Source organism: Aptenodytes patagonicus, chromosome 5 (genome assembly GCF_965638725.1).
Source record: "Aptenodytes patagonicus chromosome 5, bAptPat1.pri.cur, whole genome shotgun sequence".
NCBI lineage: Eukaryota > Metazoa > Chordata > Aves > Sphenisciformes > Spheniscidae > Aptenodytes > Aptenodytes patagonicus.
In genome coordinates, this window is record NC_134953.1 from 75,450,215 (window position 1) to 75,462,768 (window position 12,554).

Here is a 12,554-nt window from a genome sequence, read left to right on the forward strand (position 1 = left end):
GCCCTTGGCGTAGGTATCACTGGCTCTTTTGGCCATTGATGCTGTCTGACCAATTCACTTCCCGAATTTCTTAATCATGAGAATGTCATCTGTGACCAAGACTCATTGCCTTCAGGAATTTGACGTGGTGAAAGCTTTTGCTGCATCAGCCCAAGCCGGGCAGGAAAAATCTCTTCTTCTTTTTGCCTTGTTTGCGCGGAGAACAAGCAAGCGAAGACGCAAGTCAAATGTATTTGGCTGGAATAATCACTCTCGGTTCACAGCAGAGCTGAGAAGATCTTTCTAGAGAGGTCCAGCATCAGCTAATGTCTGCTTTACTGACATATTTGGGCATTCCTCTCTGTTCAGGTGAAGTGTTAAGATTCCTGCAACTCCAGTATCTCATTTGCCTTTAAATTGTGCCTTTCGTCCTTGTAGTTCGTCCTTTACATGGGCGAATAAGCCAAAATCCACCTACTTTCTGGGGAAAAAACCAAACACCTTAATTTAGATATTTAAATTTAAATTAAAATATTTAACTTGTAGAAACTGTTTATAGAATTGTTATGTCTATAAGGTATCCAGTTACTTGTTTACTTCACAGAATAATTTTGACTAGCAAAACTGTGTGGCCCAAATAGAGCCTTACGAATAGAGGCAATATTACGCCTATGTATTTATGGCATGGAAGGAAAAAAAGGCCGTTTTTTTTAAACACGGTGCTGTCGGAGGGAGGGAGATGTAAGGGGACAATTCCCATCAGAGCCAAGACAAGGGTTGACAAGAAAAGCAGAGAGAGAAGTGACTGAGATCCGTTCCCAAAGAAGCTGCTTCCCGGGAAGAGCGCAGGGGGGCTTGGGCTGGGACTTCAGAGGAAGGAGCTGCGCTGCCTGCTGTTAGCGACGGGCTGTTTGAGGACCAGCGGAAGGTAAAGAAATCCATTATGCTTTCAAGGACGAGCAACACGCACCCACGCCAGACTCAGGGAACATTTAGTAGATGGCACAGGAAGTTTAGAAGTGGAAGCGAATAAATCACCCGCCATTAGTCATACACTGATGAGAAGAAACCAGACAATTACCAAAAAAATAGAGTTAAAATCTGGGCAACAGGAAAACCGGTGCCTTTTTAAAGGGCTTAAAAGCAGAAGTACTCCGCCAAATGGAAGCTATGGAGAAAGCAAGCCCAGCTCGCGCGTCCTTCCCACCACCGGGCTTCTGCAACTGCGGGTGCGTGTTACACCTTTACCAACTTTCTTGAGCAAGAGTGTAATGCTCCTCCACAGCCCACGCTGCCCAGCACATAGCTTACCCACCGCGCTCGTGCGCAAAGAAAGTACGTGAAGGAGATTTACAGGCATGCGTCCAAAACACACTGTATCTCCGGTTTTAATCTCTTTCAAATGACATATTCCCACACGAGGTAAAATTAGGGCCATATTCAAGCTTTTGTTATGAGAAGAAGCTGTGCCTACGTTAAAGCAAATTTGGTGTGTCCCACGGGGTTACGTGTCCCTCACCGCGCTGCGCTCCCGCAGCCCGAGGCAGATGGCCGGTGCAGAAGCCTCTTGCAGGAATACCGCTCTGTAGAGGAGGATGCTGCACTGGACTGGGTGACCAGGCTGTCACTGAACGCAACTCCGTCACGGTATTTAAATCACATTAAAGCTTTCTTTTATTACATCCCCCCTTGTGATTTTGCCTGGCTACATTCTAATTACCAGCCTTGCTGCAGCACACGCGGGTTCCGCTGCCCGCTCCCCCTCCTATTTTATGGGAAATGACTTATTTTGCACAGTCCTAATGAAAATACTGCAGTGAGCTCGCTCTCTCTTTTTTACCTTGCATTTCCCATTCTATTGCATAAGCCAGTTTTTGTGTGGAAGAGAGAAAATAAAATATTCAGGTTTACATGCATTTTTAGAAAGAGCAGATACACCTGTTAAGGCTGCCCGAAGTAGTTTAATCACTTTTGCTATTTCCTTACATAATACTTGATCTTGAAGTACCAATATGTTTTTCCATGTCAGATGTCAGCTGCACTTGTTTTTCAAAAATACTACATTTTGCATTCCTTATTCTCCACCTATTAACTTCTCAAATAGAATATCTTAAAGGAGACGCATTTCACTGGTCCGCAGCACCACCGCTGCCCTTGGCCATGGCTTTGCCATTCTCCATTTTCCAATTACAGCACTAACCACTCTTAAACGACACGATGATTTCGCGCTGCCTTGCTGTTCTGTAAGTGCTGTTGAGTAAGATCAAAAGCATTTTGACTCTTAACCAAGGCAAAATACCGATGCGGTGAAAGGCTCCACTTATTATTTCATTTGATTTCATTCCTAGGTACAGAACTGGAGATGGGCCTCGTTAACCCGTGCAGGCAGAGACCACCTTTGTGTGGGAAAGGAGTTCAGATCTGCAGGGTAATGAGGGGTAAGAAATCTCACCTTTGCAAGTCTTCTAGAATTAACACAGACTTTTAACGAGAACCTTTCTAGTTAAAAATGACACGGCTAACACTCTCCTGGAGGCAGGGGAAAGAGACCGAGAGAGAAAATACATGCAGGGAAAGTTCAATAAAAGTAGGGAAAGTGCTCAGATTTTCTCTGACGGTAAACGAGCTCTCTGCGACAGCAGCGAGCACTAGCACTGGCTGCGGGCAGCATGTGCTGCCGTTTGCTGGCAGCTGGAATAGGAGGCGGTTGAAGCTCTGAATACACCTGGTTCAATTTCCAGTAACTGCTCAATTTTTAGTTTGATCCCGAACCCATCAGAGCTTTTTCTCTGTGCGCAGTAATAACAGCAACAGCAGAACAGATTTTCCAGCTTCGGTCAAATTCCTCAGAGACAGAAAGCTGAAACAAAGCACCTAAATTCAACATCAGCCTTGACTGCTTAAGAATGGGGAGCTCTCACCGGCCATTCAGGGATCTTTCCGAGACCAGGACGCTGGCTAAGTGCCTAGCACTAGATAGGCAGGATTGCCATTTTCAGTTTGTTAAGGTGGCGAAGATGTTTGAAATCTGGAAGTCAAGAGCAACGTAAGCACCTACTGCTTCAAAACAGAAAAAAATAAAAGATCTGTTCACTGTAAATCTAAATGCTACGGTAGTAGGTATCATACACATCTAAACCGTAGATACTCCTGCGTAATGTATCTGCTGCTTTCAATTTCTAAGGTAACACGATAAAAATGTAGTCTGGACCATCACACAACTTCCACAGCCCAGCACATAACGCGTGTTACAGCAGGAGCTTGGAAAGCATGGCTTCCCTCTCTTCTCCCCACTCTTTATGAAATCCTGTGCCAGCTGCCGTATGTTGCAGGAAATTACAGAAACCTGCAGGTTGCCGATTTTGTTTGCTGCTGGCAGTGGCCGGGGGGGGGGAGGGAGCTGCTCAGATACTCTTGGCGCATTTCCACTTACATATCTGAAATCACAGTTTAATTTCCTAAGAATTTCATGCTAGCTATCTCATTCATCATTTTCTAGTAAATGGGCTGAGATTCTTATCTCCAATATGTTTTTACCAGTTTTTAATAGATATCCCTGTTTCCCTTTGCTCAGAGAAGCTAACCAGCTGCTTGTTCACAAAAATCATTCAAGCGAATGCTCCATTTTCTAAATGGAATCATAGAATCGTTTAGGTTGGAAAAGACCGTTAAGATCATCGAGTCCAACCGTTAACCTAGCACTGCCAACTCCACCACTAAACCGTGTCCCTAAGTGCCACGTCTACATGTCTTTTAAATACCTCCAGGGACGGTGACTCAACCACTTCCCTGGGCAGCCTGTTCCAGTGCTTGACAACCCTTTTGGGGAAGAAATTTTCCCTAATATCCAATCTAAACCTCCCCTGGTGCAACTTGAGGCCATTTCCTCTTGTCCTATCGCTTGTTACTTGGGAGAAGAGACCGACCCCCACCTCACTACAACCTCCTTTCAGGGAGTTGTAGAGAGCGATGAGGTCTCCCCTCAGCCTCCTTTTCTCCAGGCTAAACAACCCCAGTTCCCTCAGCTGCTCCTCATCAGACTTGTTCTCCAGACCCTTCACCAGCTTCGTTGCTCTTCTTCGGACGTGCGAATACTTCTATGGTTTCAGAAAGGCTGTCGGGTGTGGGGGGGGAGAAAAAGAAAAAAAAAAGCAAAGCCAGCAACCCACCTTTATGCAGACAAACCAGAAAGACGGTACAAGATGTTCACTTTCCCAGACGGGTTCACGCTACGTAAGGTAACTCATGAGGCAAGAGTTTAGCTCCCAACAGTGGAGTCAACTCCAGAGCCCTGGGTTGGTACCAACTGTATAACCTGGGGTTTTTGTTCTGTGTAATTTCTCTTCCAAAGTCACTCTAAAATCTAAACGTCTCCTCCTCTCCCCACCACTTAGGTGCAGACAGCTACTGTCTCCATATAAAATAAATCAGAAATCAGGCCATTAGCTACGCTTTTAAGAATACTAAGCGATACTCTATCTGTGTTCACAGTGATATCGCTTATAGGACTTTCCCAAAAAAGCTTCATCACTGGTAGCCAGCAGTAAAATAAAGCCCTAAAGAACAAGAGGGATGAAAAATGAAGAAGGAAAAAGCAGATGTGGGTATAAGCAAAAACTGCGGAAAGGGAAAACAAACCAAGCTAGGAATGAAGATAATGAAAACGGTCAGGTTAGCAGCCCAGTGAGACGCGGCTAAGTACCGTCCCCAGATGGGAACCTGGGCCTGAGGGCAAAGAAATGAGTTTGGGATCCTGGAAGAACACTCACATTCTGGGTCAGGGTCTTTAGTCGTTTATTAGCACTCGCGGTCAGCTGCAGTCAGAGAACACCGGGTTTAGTAGCGGAGGTTATTTCAAGGAGAAGAGAATGTTATAAAATGGATGTCAAATAGTAAAGAGGAGAGATTTTTTGGAGGCAGTGAATGGTAATCCCTACGTGAACAGAACCTGGAAAATTCAGATTTCAATACCAAATTTGTGACTGAGGCCATACATGGGAAGAGCAGCTCACGCTCCTTCATGACAGGACCAAGCGTCTGTAGATTTATACGCAGCAACTTAAAAAAAAATCAGTAAACATACTCCAGACGGCAAAGGGAACGGGTACAGTTGACTTTCAACACAAAAAACTGGATTTAAAACCTCTTTTCCCTGTTACTGCCTATTTCCTTAACAGCTCGGGGTTAAAACTTACTCCTTGGCTGTTCAGCTAAGGACAATATTTGCCCTAGCCTCCTCTCCGCCAGGAGCCCAAACCCACCCCTGAAGATTTGGAGGCACGGCAAATGCAGCCATCAGCTGGATTCCAGAGACTACGAAACAAGTGTCAACCTCAGGCTTATACTGTCTCCCCCTGTTTGCAGTTTCTGTTTCAACCTATGGGGTTTTGTTTGTTTGTTTGTTTTTAAAAGATTTCCCCCCCCCTGCTGCTTTATCCAAATAAGGCCATTTTCTTTCTCCTACTTTCACACAATTGTTTTTTTCAGGGAAGAGACAGATGAAAGAATTATTTCTTGTCAGCAAGACTTGTACCTGGGTGACACACGATTCCTTATTTGGTTAAAACACAGGTTAACGGCGTTAGCTTGCATTCTGCTTTATCAGTCACTTCTTTTCTGAAGCCGTTTCAAAGAGCACAATGGGATTCAGAGCTTCAGCATTTGTTGCTGCAGCAGTGAGGATGGATTTGGCTGAGTTTCACAGAGAGCTACAAACATGATTCACAGCTGCTGCCGGCTTAAAGATACATAATCAAATGTTTAAACATATGAAGTTTCCAGAGTTTCCAATAAACAGATTTTTTAAAAGTGGTCGGAAAAAGTATTTAGGAACACTCACCATAAGCGTCATGTAAGCATGTTTCATGTTGCAGGTCTCTGATACAAAAGCAGAGGGATTATCATCATCACTTGGTACATAAGCCTCAGCTCTTTCGAGTTAAGTGTACTTTTAAGTGAAAAAGTAGGATAGAAAGCCCAAGAGTGTTGCGATTTATACAACATATATAGTACAAACACTTCGGAAGCTGTGAGAAGGCTCCAGGGCTCCCTTCATTCCCCCACTGGACAGTAAGAGTTCTAATTTTGAGGTCTCTGGGCTCACAGTTATCAAGGGTGCTATTTGCTTGGGTTTTAATTGTGGTAAAAAAGTGTGCAGAGCCCGCACAAGAAAGGTCTTTCAGGGCTTTTATAACAATCTTTGCTTCCACCTAGAGAAGAGCATCCCTACAGGGATGCATTTGTTCCAATTTTTCTTTCTAGCCAACATAACAGCACGTCAGTCTTCAGGCAACACGTGCAAACCATCTTCGTAACCAGCGACGCCGTTCTGGCACGCTGGAGCTACCTGCACGTGAGCTAAGGCAGCCAGAATCGCCTCCCCGACGGAAAACACTGCAGCCACACCGCTGCTGCCAGACACCAGCTACTTGGAGCACCAGGTTTTTCTACTTGATGCACTGGAGTATTACTAAGAAGTTTTATAAAAAGGCTGTTAGCTGACCTATATTCAAATCTTAATAGGGGAATAGGGCACTAAAGTTGAAGGGATTTCTTGTTTTGTTTCTTTAAATACAAGTTTATCAGCCTATAGCGCAACTAGAAATGAGAATGAGCAGTGCCAGAGTTACCAAGTCTAGCAAAGCCGTGTGGAGGGAACCCCCACTCCAGCCCTTGTTTAAAACAAACAAAAACCCTAACGCTCTTTTCTGCTAAATTTCATCAACCTCTGCATTTTTCTTCTTACTCTGTGCGTGTGTGTGTATGGCTGTGGTATGGCAATGAATTCTTTCATGCTGCAGCGGGAGACTGGGGAATTGCAGAGCGCCAGGCAGACTGGGTTTTTCAGAGTACTCTGCGCCCAGGTACATGTGGAAGCCACTGCGCAGCTGGTGCCGCAGGGAAAGACTGCTTCTAACTGGGAAAGAAGGCATCAGCAAAACCAGATTGTGCAGAGCAAGAAATGGGAGGATACGCGCAGATGAGAGCCCTTGTTTGTGATTCGGCTTCAGGTTTGGGCCCCTGGCCGTGGCGATGTTCCCTCCACCACCAATCCTCATTCTTGGTCTCCGATACTGGAACGTAAATACCCTCTCCCTGCCTCACCTCTGAATTTTCGGAAGGATACAGCCAGAAAAACCACCCTCTTTGCCTCACCATGCAACTGTTCAGGTTAGGGTGGAAGTCCCCGGTTTAAGCGACGCACGCCATGCAGCCCACCTCCGAACAACGGGAAGAACACCAAGAAACCTGCAGTGTTAAAAAGGAACATTTTATTGCAAGAGATTACAGACCTGGCACTATGGCCAAAATGTTTCCATTACATCAAAATCGCTACCCATGTATCAGGCGACAGCACCTACAAAGCATGGTGGATTGAAATATCTGAAATCATAATGCAGTCAGCTTTTTTAAAGAAGTACCACCCTAAAAAGATTTTTTTAAAAACAAAGTCAAAACTATATAAACCAATTTTTTTTGAATGTGAAAGTGGTGTTTAAGTACCCAGGCCATTAACTACTGTGATAAAAAGTGGAAAAGTCTGCTAACCATAGTGCTCAACTAAACAGGCTTCTTTCACAGCCCTGACCATTTAGTTAAAAGCAAGTACTTGTTATTCGCTGTTAATTTTTCCACATTTGTTCATCCAACATTTATCTTCTGTAGGTTTTCAGAATCAGGTAGAAGATTTAATGAGGAGCCCCTCTTTAAAGCACTGTTGACATGCAGGATAATCTAGAACCACAACTAGCCCAGAAAAAGCATTGCTGTCAAAATAGCTTTGCAGGACCAGATCTCCCCGCCTCAGTCCCGTGACGCTGACCTTTCGAAACTCTGGAGGGATGCACTTCTCCGAGCCCCAATTCACGACTCGCATTCCTCCTGTGATCCACTTACCTCAAAGACCTTGGTGATTTCCCTGAGCGTGGCTGAAAAGGTAGGACTTTGAGCAGGCACGTAGCTCAAACACAAAAAGTCTGGCCCAGGACATAAACCCCAACTGTTACAATCCCCATCTTTGGCACCTCAGGCGCTTGCCCGCCCTCCCCAGCGGCTCGTGTTAGCTATTGTCTGGTCTGTGCCTTTTCTCCCATCCAGGAGAGTCAGCAGCTCGTTTCCCGACACCGCTGGCTGGGTAAGGGGAGCCCTGAGGAAGCAGAAGTGGATCTGCGGGCAGAGCGGGACCGCCTCGGCTTGCGGGAGCGGTCCACCTAATACAACTCACGCAATCCATGTGCAGCAGTATACGGCAAACAGGAGTAAATGCCCAGGGATCTTTGTGAGCCAACGTTTGTTATCCACTTGCCTCCACCTCCCGTTCTCCACGCATACAGCCTGAACACACGACCGCCTGGCAGCGGCAGGCGCTTTAAAATCGCCTTTCCAGCAGAAACCTCTTTTCAAGCAATGCAAACAAGAGTTTTAATTTTTTTAAGATGATTTGGAAATATCACTGGGACTAGGGGATATAGGCAATCATCTTACAAAACGTGGGGGGTGCTCTTCTACAGTTTCCCAGGCTTCTCTAAGCATTCTGAAAATTCCTTCGTAATTTTCCAGAAGCTACTACTTGAGAGAGCTTTACCAGAAACTAGGGTAACTCCAGAAACATGTAAGACTGCGATAAAGAACCAAAGGCAACCAAACAAAAATCACTACGCCACCGCAGCCTTTAGCCCGAAGCAATCTAGCCAACGTGAACAGACTAACACTCGAGTTTGTATGTGCAATTCTGGAAGTCCAGCTCTTTAGCCCAGGCTGCCGTAGAGCCTCACAAAGCCACACATCTCAAAACATGAGATTCATATAATAAAGTGACTGATTTAATTAACTCTCTTCTACCACCAGATTACTTAGAATCTCTGTAACTCTGGAAAGGGGGATTTCTACCTCCTTGTAGGTAGTGACAGAAGATCTGTATTTCCAAACAACAGAAACCAAGAAAACAAATAGCCCCACTTGAGGACTAGAGGCTAAAGAAAGCTTAAGGGTACTCTATTATTATTATTAAAAAAAAAAAATATCATTCAGTCCGTATCAACCACATATGCAATTGATTTAACATTTTCAGAAGAGTTCTAGAACTTCTGCATATATTTCAAACTACACCGTCAAGGATCCGATGCAAGCAGGGCACACAGCTCCAGTGCACCCCCTCAGAAAGCCTGCCACTGAAACCGGCTGCTCCTCATCGAAAGAATCTTATTGCGGAAACTAATCAGGCCCAGAGCTCCCTGCTCTTCAGACACAGCCTTGCATTTTAGTGTTACACAAAGCAGCTCGCTATTGGGGTTTCATGAATTAAACAGAATTAACTAGGGTTTTTTATTATGATGAACCTAATAGAGTTTTTTTTGCTACTGCTAAATTCCGCACGGTATGGCTTCACCTTACAAGCATTCTTAACAATACTAGATAAATATCATTTGCACTTAATTGATTTCTTCATCTGTTAAACAGCCACAAAATATGGTGCTCTCACAAGCACCTTTTTTTGGTGAGAAGGGTAAACAAGCACTCTATTAAAGCATTATAAACATTCAAGGTGATTTGATCACTTCCCTCTATTCTGTTTCAACACATTGTTGTAAATCTTCCATTTTCACAGCGTATAAAAAAATCCCACAATCATCCACAAATTTAGAAATTTGTTAGTCTGCATACACATAATTTGTCTGCAATACACTTCAACATCCCAGTTCCCTTTCCCAAAATCTCTATTTTTTCTCCTCCAGCCTTTAAATGCACTGATGTAGATTTGTCCGTTAAAAAAAAAAAAGGGAATAAATTTTGAAAATAAAGCTAAAGTTATCTGTAGCGATAGCACTAATTTAACGATAGCCTTGACAGAGCTAGGATGGCCTTCTCTCAGGACTCTGTCCTGTGCGTTTTTGACCCATCTATTTTATCGGAACGTTAACAAGCCTCGTGTGTTAACTCTGAACTGCGCACATACAGGAAGACAGACATTTATCCGTATTTTCCACCAATCAAATGTAATGCGTCTGTGAACAAGTCAGTTTATTGCAAGTAAATGTACTTTTACTTAAGATCATGAGAAGATTCTAATCCCAAGCAAGACAAATCAATTTCACAAACTTAATTCACACAATGCAAATAAATGCTTCACATTATAGACATTTAGATTTTCTTTAAACCTTTTTATTTAGAGATTTTTCTGGTAAGGAGATATACCATAGGAAAGCAATTTCACTGGCAGTGAGGTATGTATATACTCTACCAAAATACTCCTCTTGTTTTAACTGCTTTTAACTTTATTTACATATAAAGAAAATATCAATGCATATCCTTGGCTTAACTACAGTATCTGTTACCCTACATGAGTAAAATGAAATGTTACTTGCATACAAAATTGATTTGCAGAGGAATCTGATTTGATTTAAACAAAAATCATGTTCTGAAGACAGTTTAAATGAACAAACACAATTCATCATGACCAAGACACCTGCACCATATTTCCATCCTCACAGCACATTTATTTCAGTAATTCTGTAAGTAGGTCCTTAGCATGAGCATAGTGTTACAGTTTTCATACATATAATCACGTCCAAAACAAGCTCTAAAATTGAAGTTGTAAACATTCTCTTCATATGTAGAAACATTTCAATCTGTGTTCGAATTTTCTAAAATGATCAATCTTTTAAACAGAATTATAAATGAAAAGTCTACTCTAACCGTGTAGTGAGCAATGCTTATTAGTACATTTCTACAGTGTTAAATAAAATAGTAGAGAGGCAAACTTCTGTAAGCAAGTCAGACTTTAAGTAAATCATCATAAAGAAACAAACTTGTTAACAAAAAGATGCTTTGTAATAAAGAAAGTTGGATTGAATCTACTATGATACAAAAACATAAGGGTAAATACCATCTTTGTTGACAAGTAGGAGGTAGCATGGATGCACCACTTTATTGTCAGTGAGAAATGCAACTGAAGTAAAGAATATTTCCTTACCACAAATTTCCAGTATTATGTACATATTTCTCTTAGAAATTTGTTTAAACAAGTTTCCCTCCACTTTTTAGTACAAAAAGCCTCATGTGATTTAAAAAAAACACTTACACACCTAGATAGAATAGTACTAATTGCCCTATTTGAATGAAACAGTCTCTTGAACTATGAAGTACATGATATTTAATGCCCTAAGTTGAGTAAATTGTATTAGCAGTTCTTGGTATTATACAAAACACTACATACATACAAACAAAATATAATAATATCTTATTTTACTATGTAATTCTTTTTGGAATAAACAGAGCCTTGATTTGGGTAACACTGAAGAGAACATGGTTTCTTTGTTTTATTAAAATCTGTCTTTTAAGTACCCATGTGCAACAATTTAAAAATGGCTGCCATACATGTAATGGTCTTGTATTGATAGTGAACACAGTAACTGACAAAAACATAATAAACCTTAAAAACACATCTTCCACCCTATATAAAATATAAAGACTACTTACTGTAACTGTTAAGTATTCAATTTATTTTGATGTTACTGTAATCCACTTCCTCTATTTTTGTCTTTAGCATTTATAAACATAATTTAGTGTAGCAATTTATTTTAAAAAATGACAAAGTATTTCAAATTTACATCCAATTAAAATTTAAAATGTTTCCTTGTTCTATGATGCTGCTTCTGCCATCAGTAAAGAAAATGAAGTTTCAGTAATTGAAGCAGGCTTTTTAAGTAGTGATGTGACTTCAACCATGCCAGCTCCAGTCCGTGGAAGATTTGCGTTGACAATGTGTCGCTGCAAGTGCTTTATCCAGTCTTCTTGAACAGACAAAGGTCCTCGAAAGACCAGACCACAAAACCTATGCAAATATTAAAATTATTCCATCAAGATATATCTAGCTCTACTGAAAAATTATAAAATAAAGACATTAAGTGGAAAGTCTTAATTTTCTTGAAGTTTGTTTCTACATATTTTAGCTGAAAACCTTAGTAATTGTGTTCATTTATAGTAACTGTGAGCACAAAAGAACTGCAGTTCATACAACTTACACTCTTACTTTTTTAACACTACCAATAACAATCTGTTGTTCTTACTTAAGGTTTCTTTTGAAGGACAGAATATTACTCAGACATGACCAGTAAGATTTTAGCTAGAGAAACAGTTGGCAACCTGATACCTGAGTATGATTGAGTCAAGCCTTCTTGTTCAAATTAATGAAAATAAGCAACTGCTTCCCCCCCTTATTATTCAATTTAACCACAAACACGTTTACAGGATACAATCTTAAATCTTCTTATGAATAAAATTAGCAAGCTCTTAAGAATGTGTTCTTTCAATTAAAATAACCCTATGTACCTGCATCTGAGTATGTAAACTTCATCAGCACTATGAGGTAATGGCAGCATTTTTTTCTTGCTTCCAGATCTTGACCTTGACTTCTTTTGCTTACAGTCTAAAGCTAAGAAGAGAGAAATTTCCATATGTGAAAGTGATACTTCAATGAGTGTTAACCAAACAGAGATATTTAGTAAGCATCCCCTATAGCAGTAGTGAAAAGACATCTACCTCCTTGTTATTCTACATTTAATTATAATGTAAAT

At 41.6% G+C, this 12,554-nt stretch overlaps 1 protein-coding gene across 6 annotated transcripts in view; it reads right to left on the bottom strand.

Moving 5' to 3' along the window:
- Positions 1-7,230: 7,230 nt before the first annotated feature.
- Positions 7,231-12,554, bottom strand: part of ZNF644 (zinc finger protein 644) — a 54,842-nt gene continuing 49,518 nt past the window's right edge. For all 6 annotated transcript variants that reach the window (XM_076337713.1, XM_076337712.1, XM_076337708.1 and 3 more), the window contains 2 exons: positions 12,310-12,412; positions 7,231-11,812 (listed from right to left, as the gene is read on the bottom strand). In XM_076337713.1, the coding sequence (XP_076193828.1) occupies positions 11,620-11,812; positions 12,310-12,412 (296 nt within the window). In that variant the 3' untranslated portion in view covers positions 7,231-11,619. The remainder of the gene's footprint in view (positions 11,813-12,309; positions 12,413-12,554) is intronic.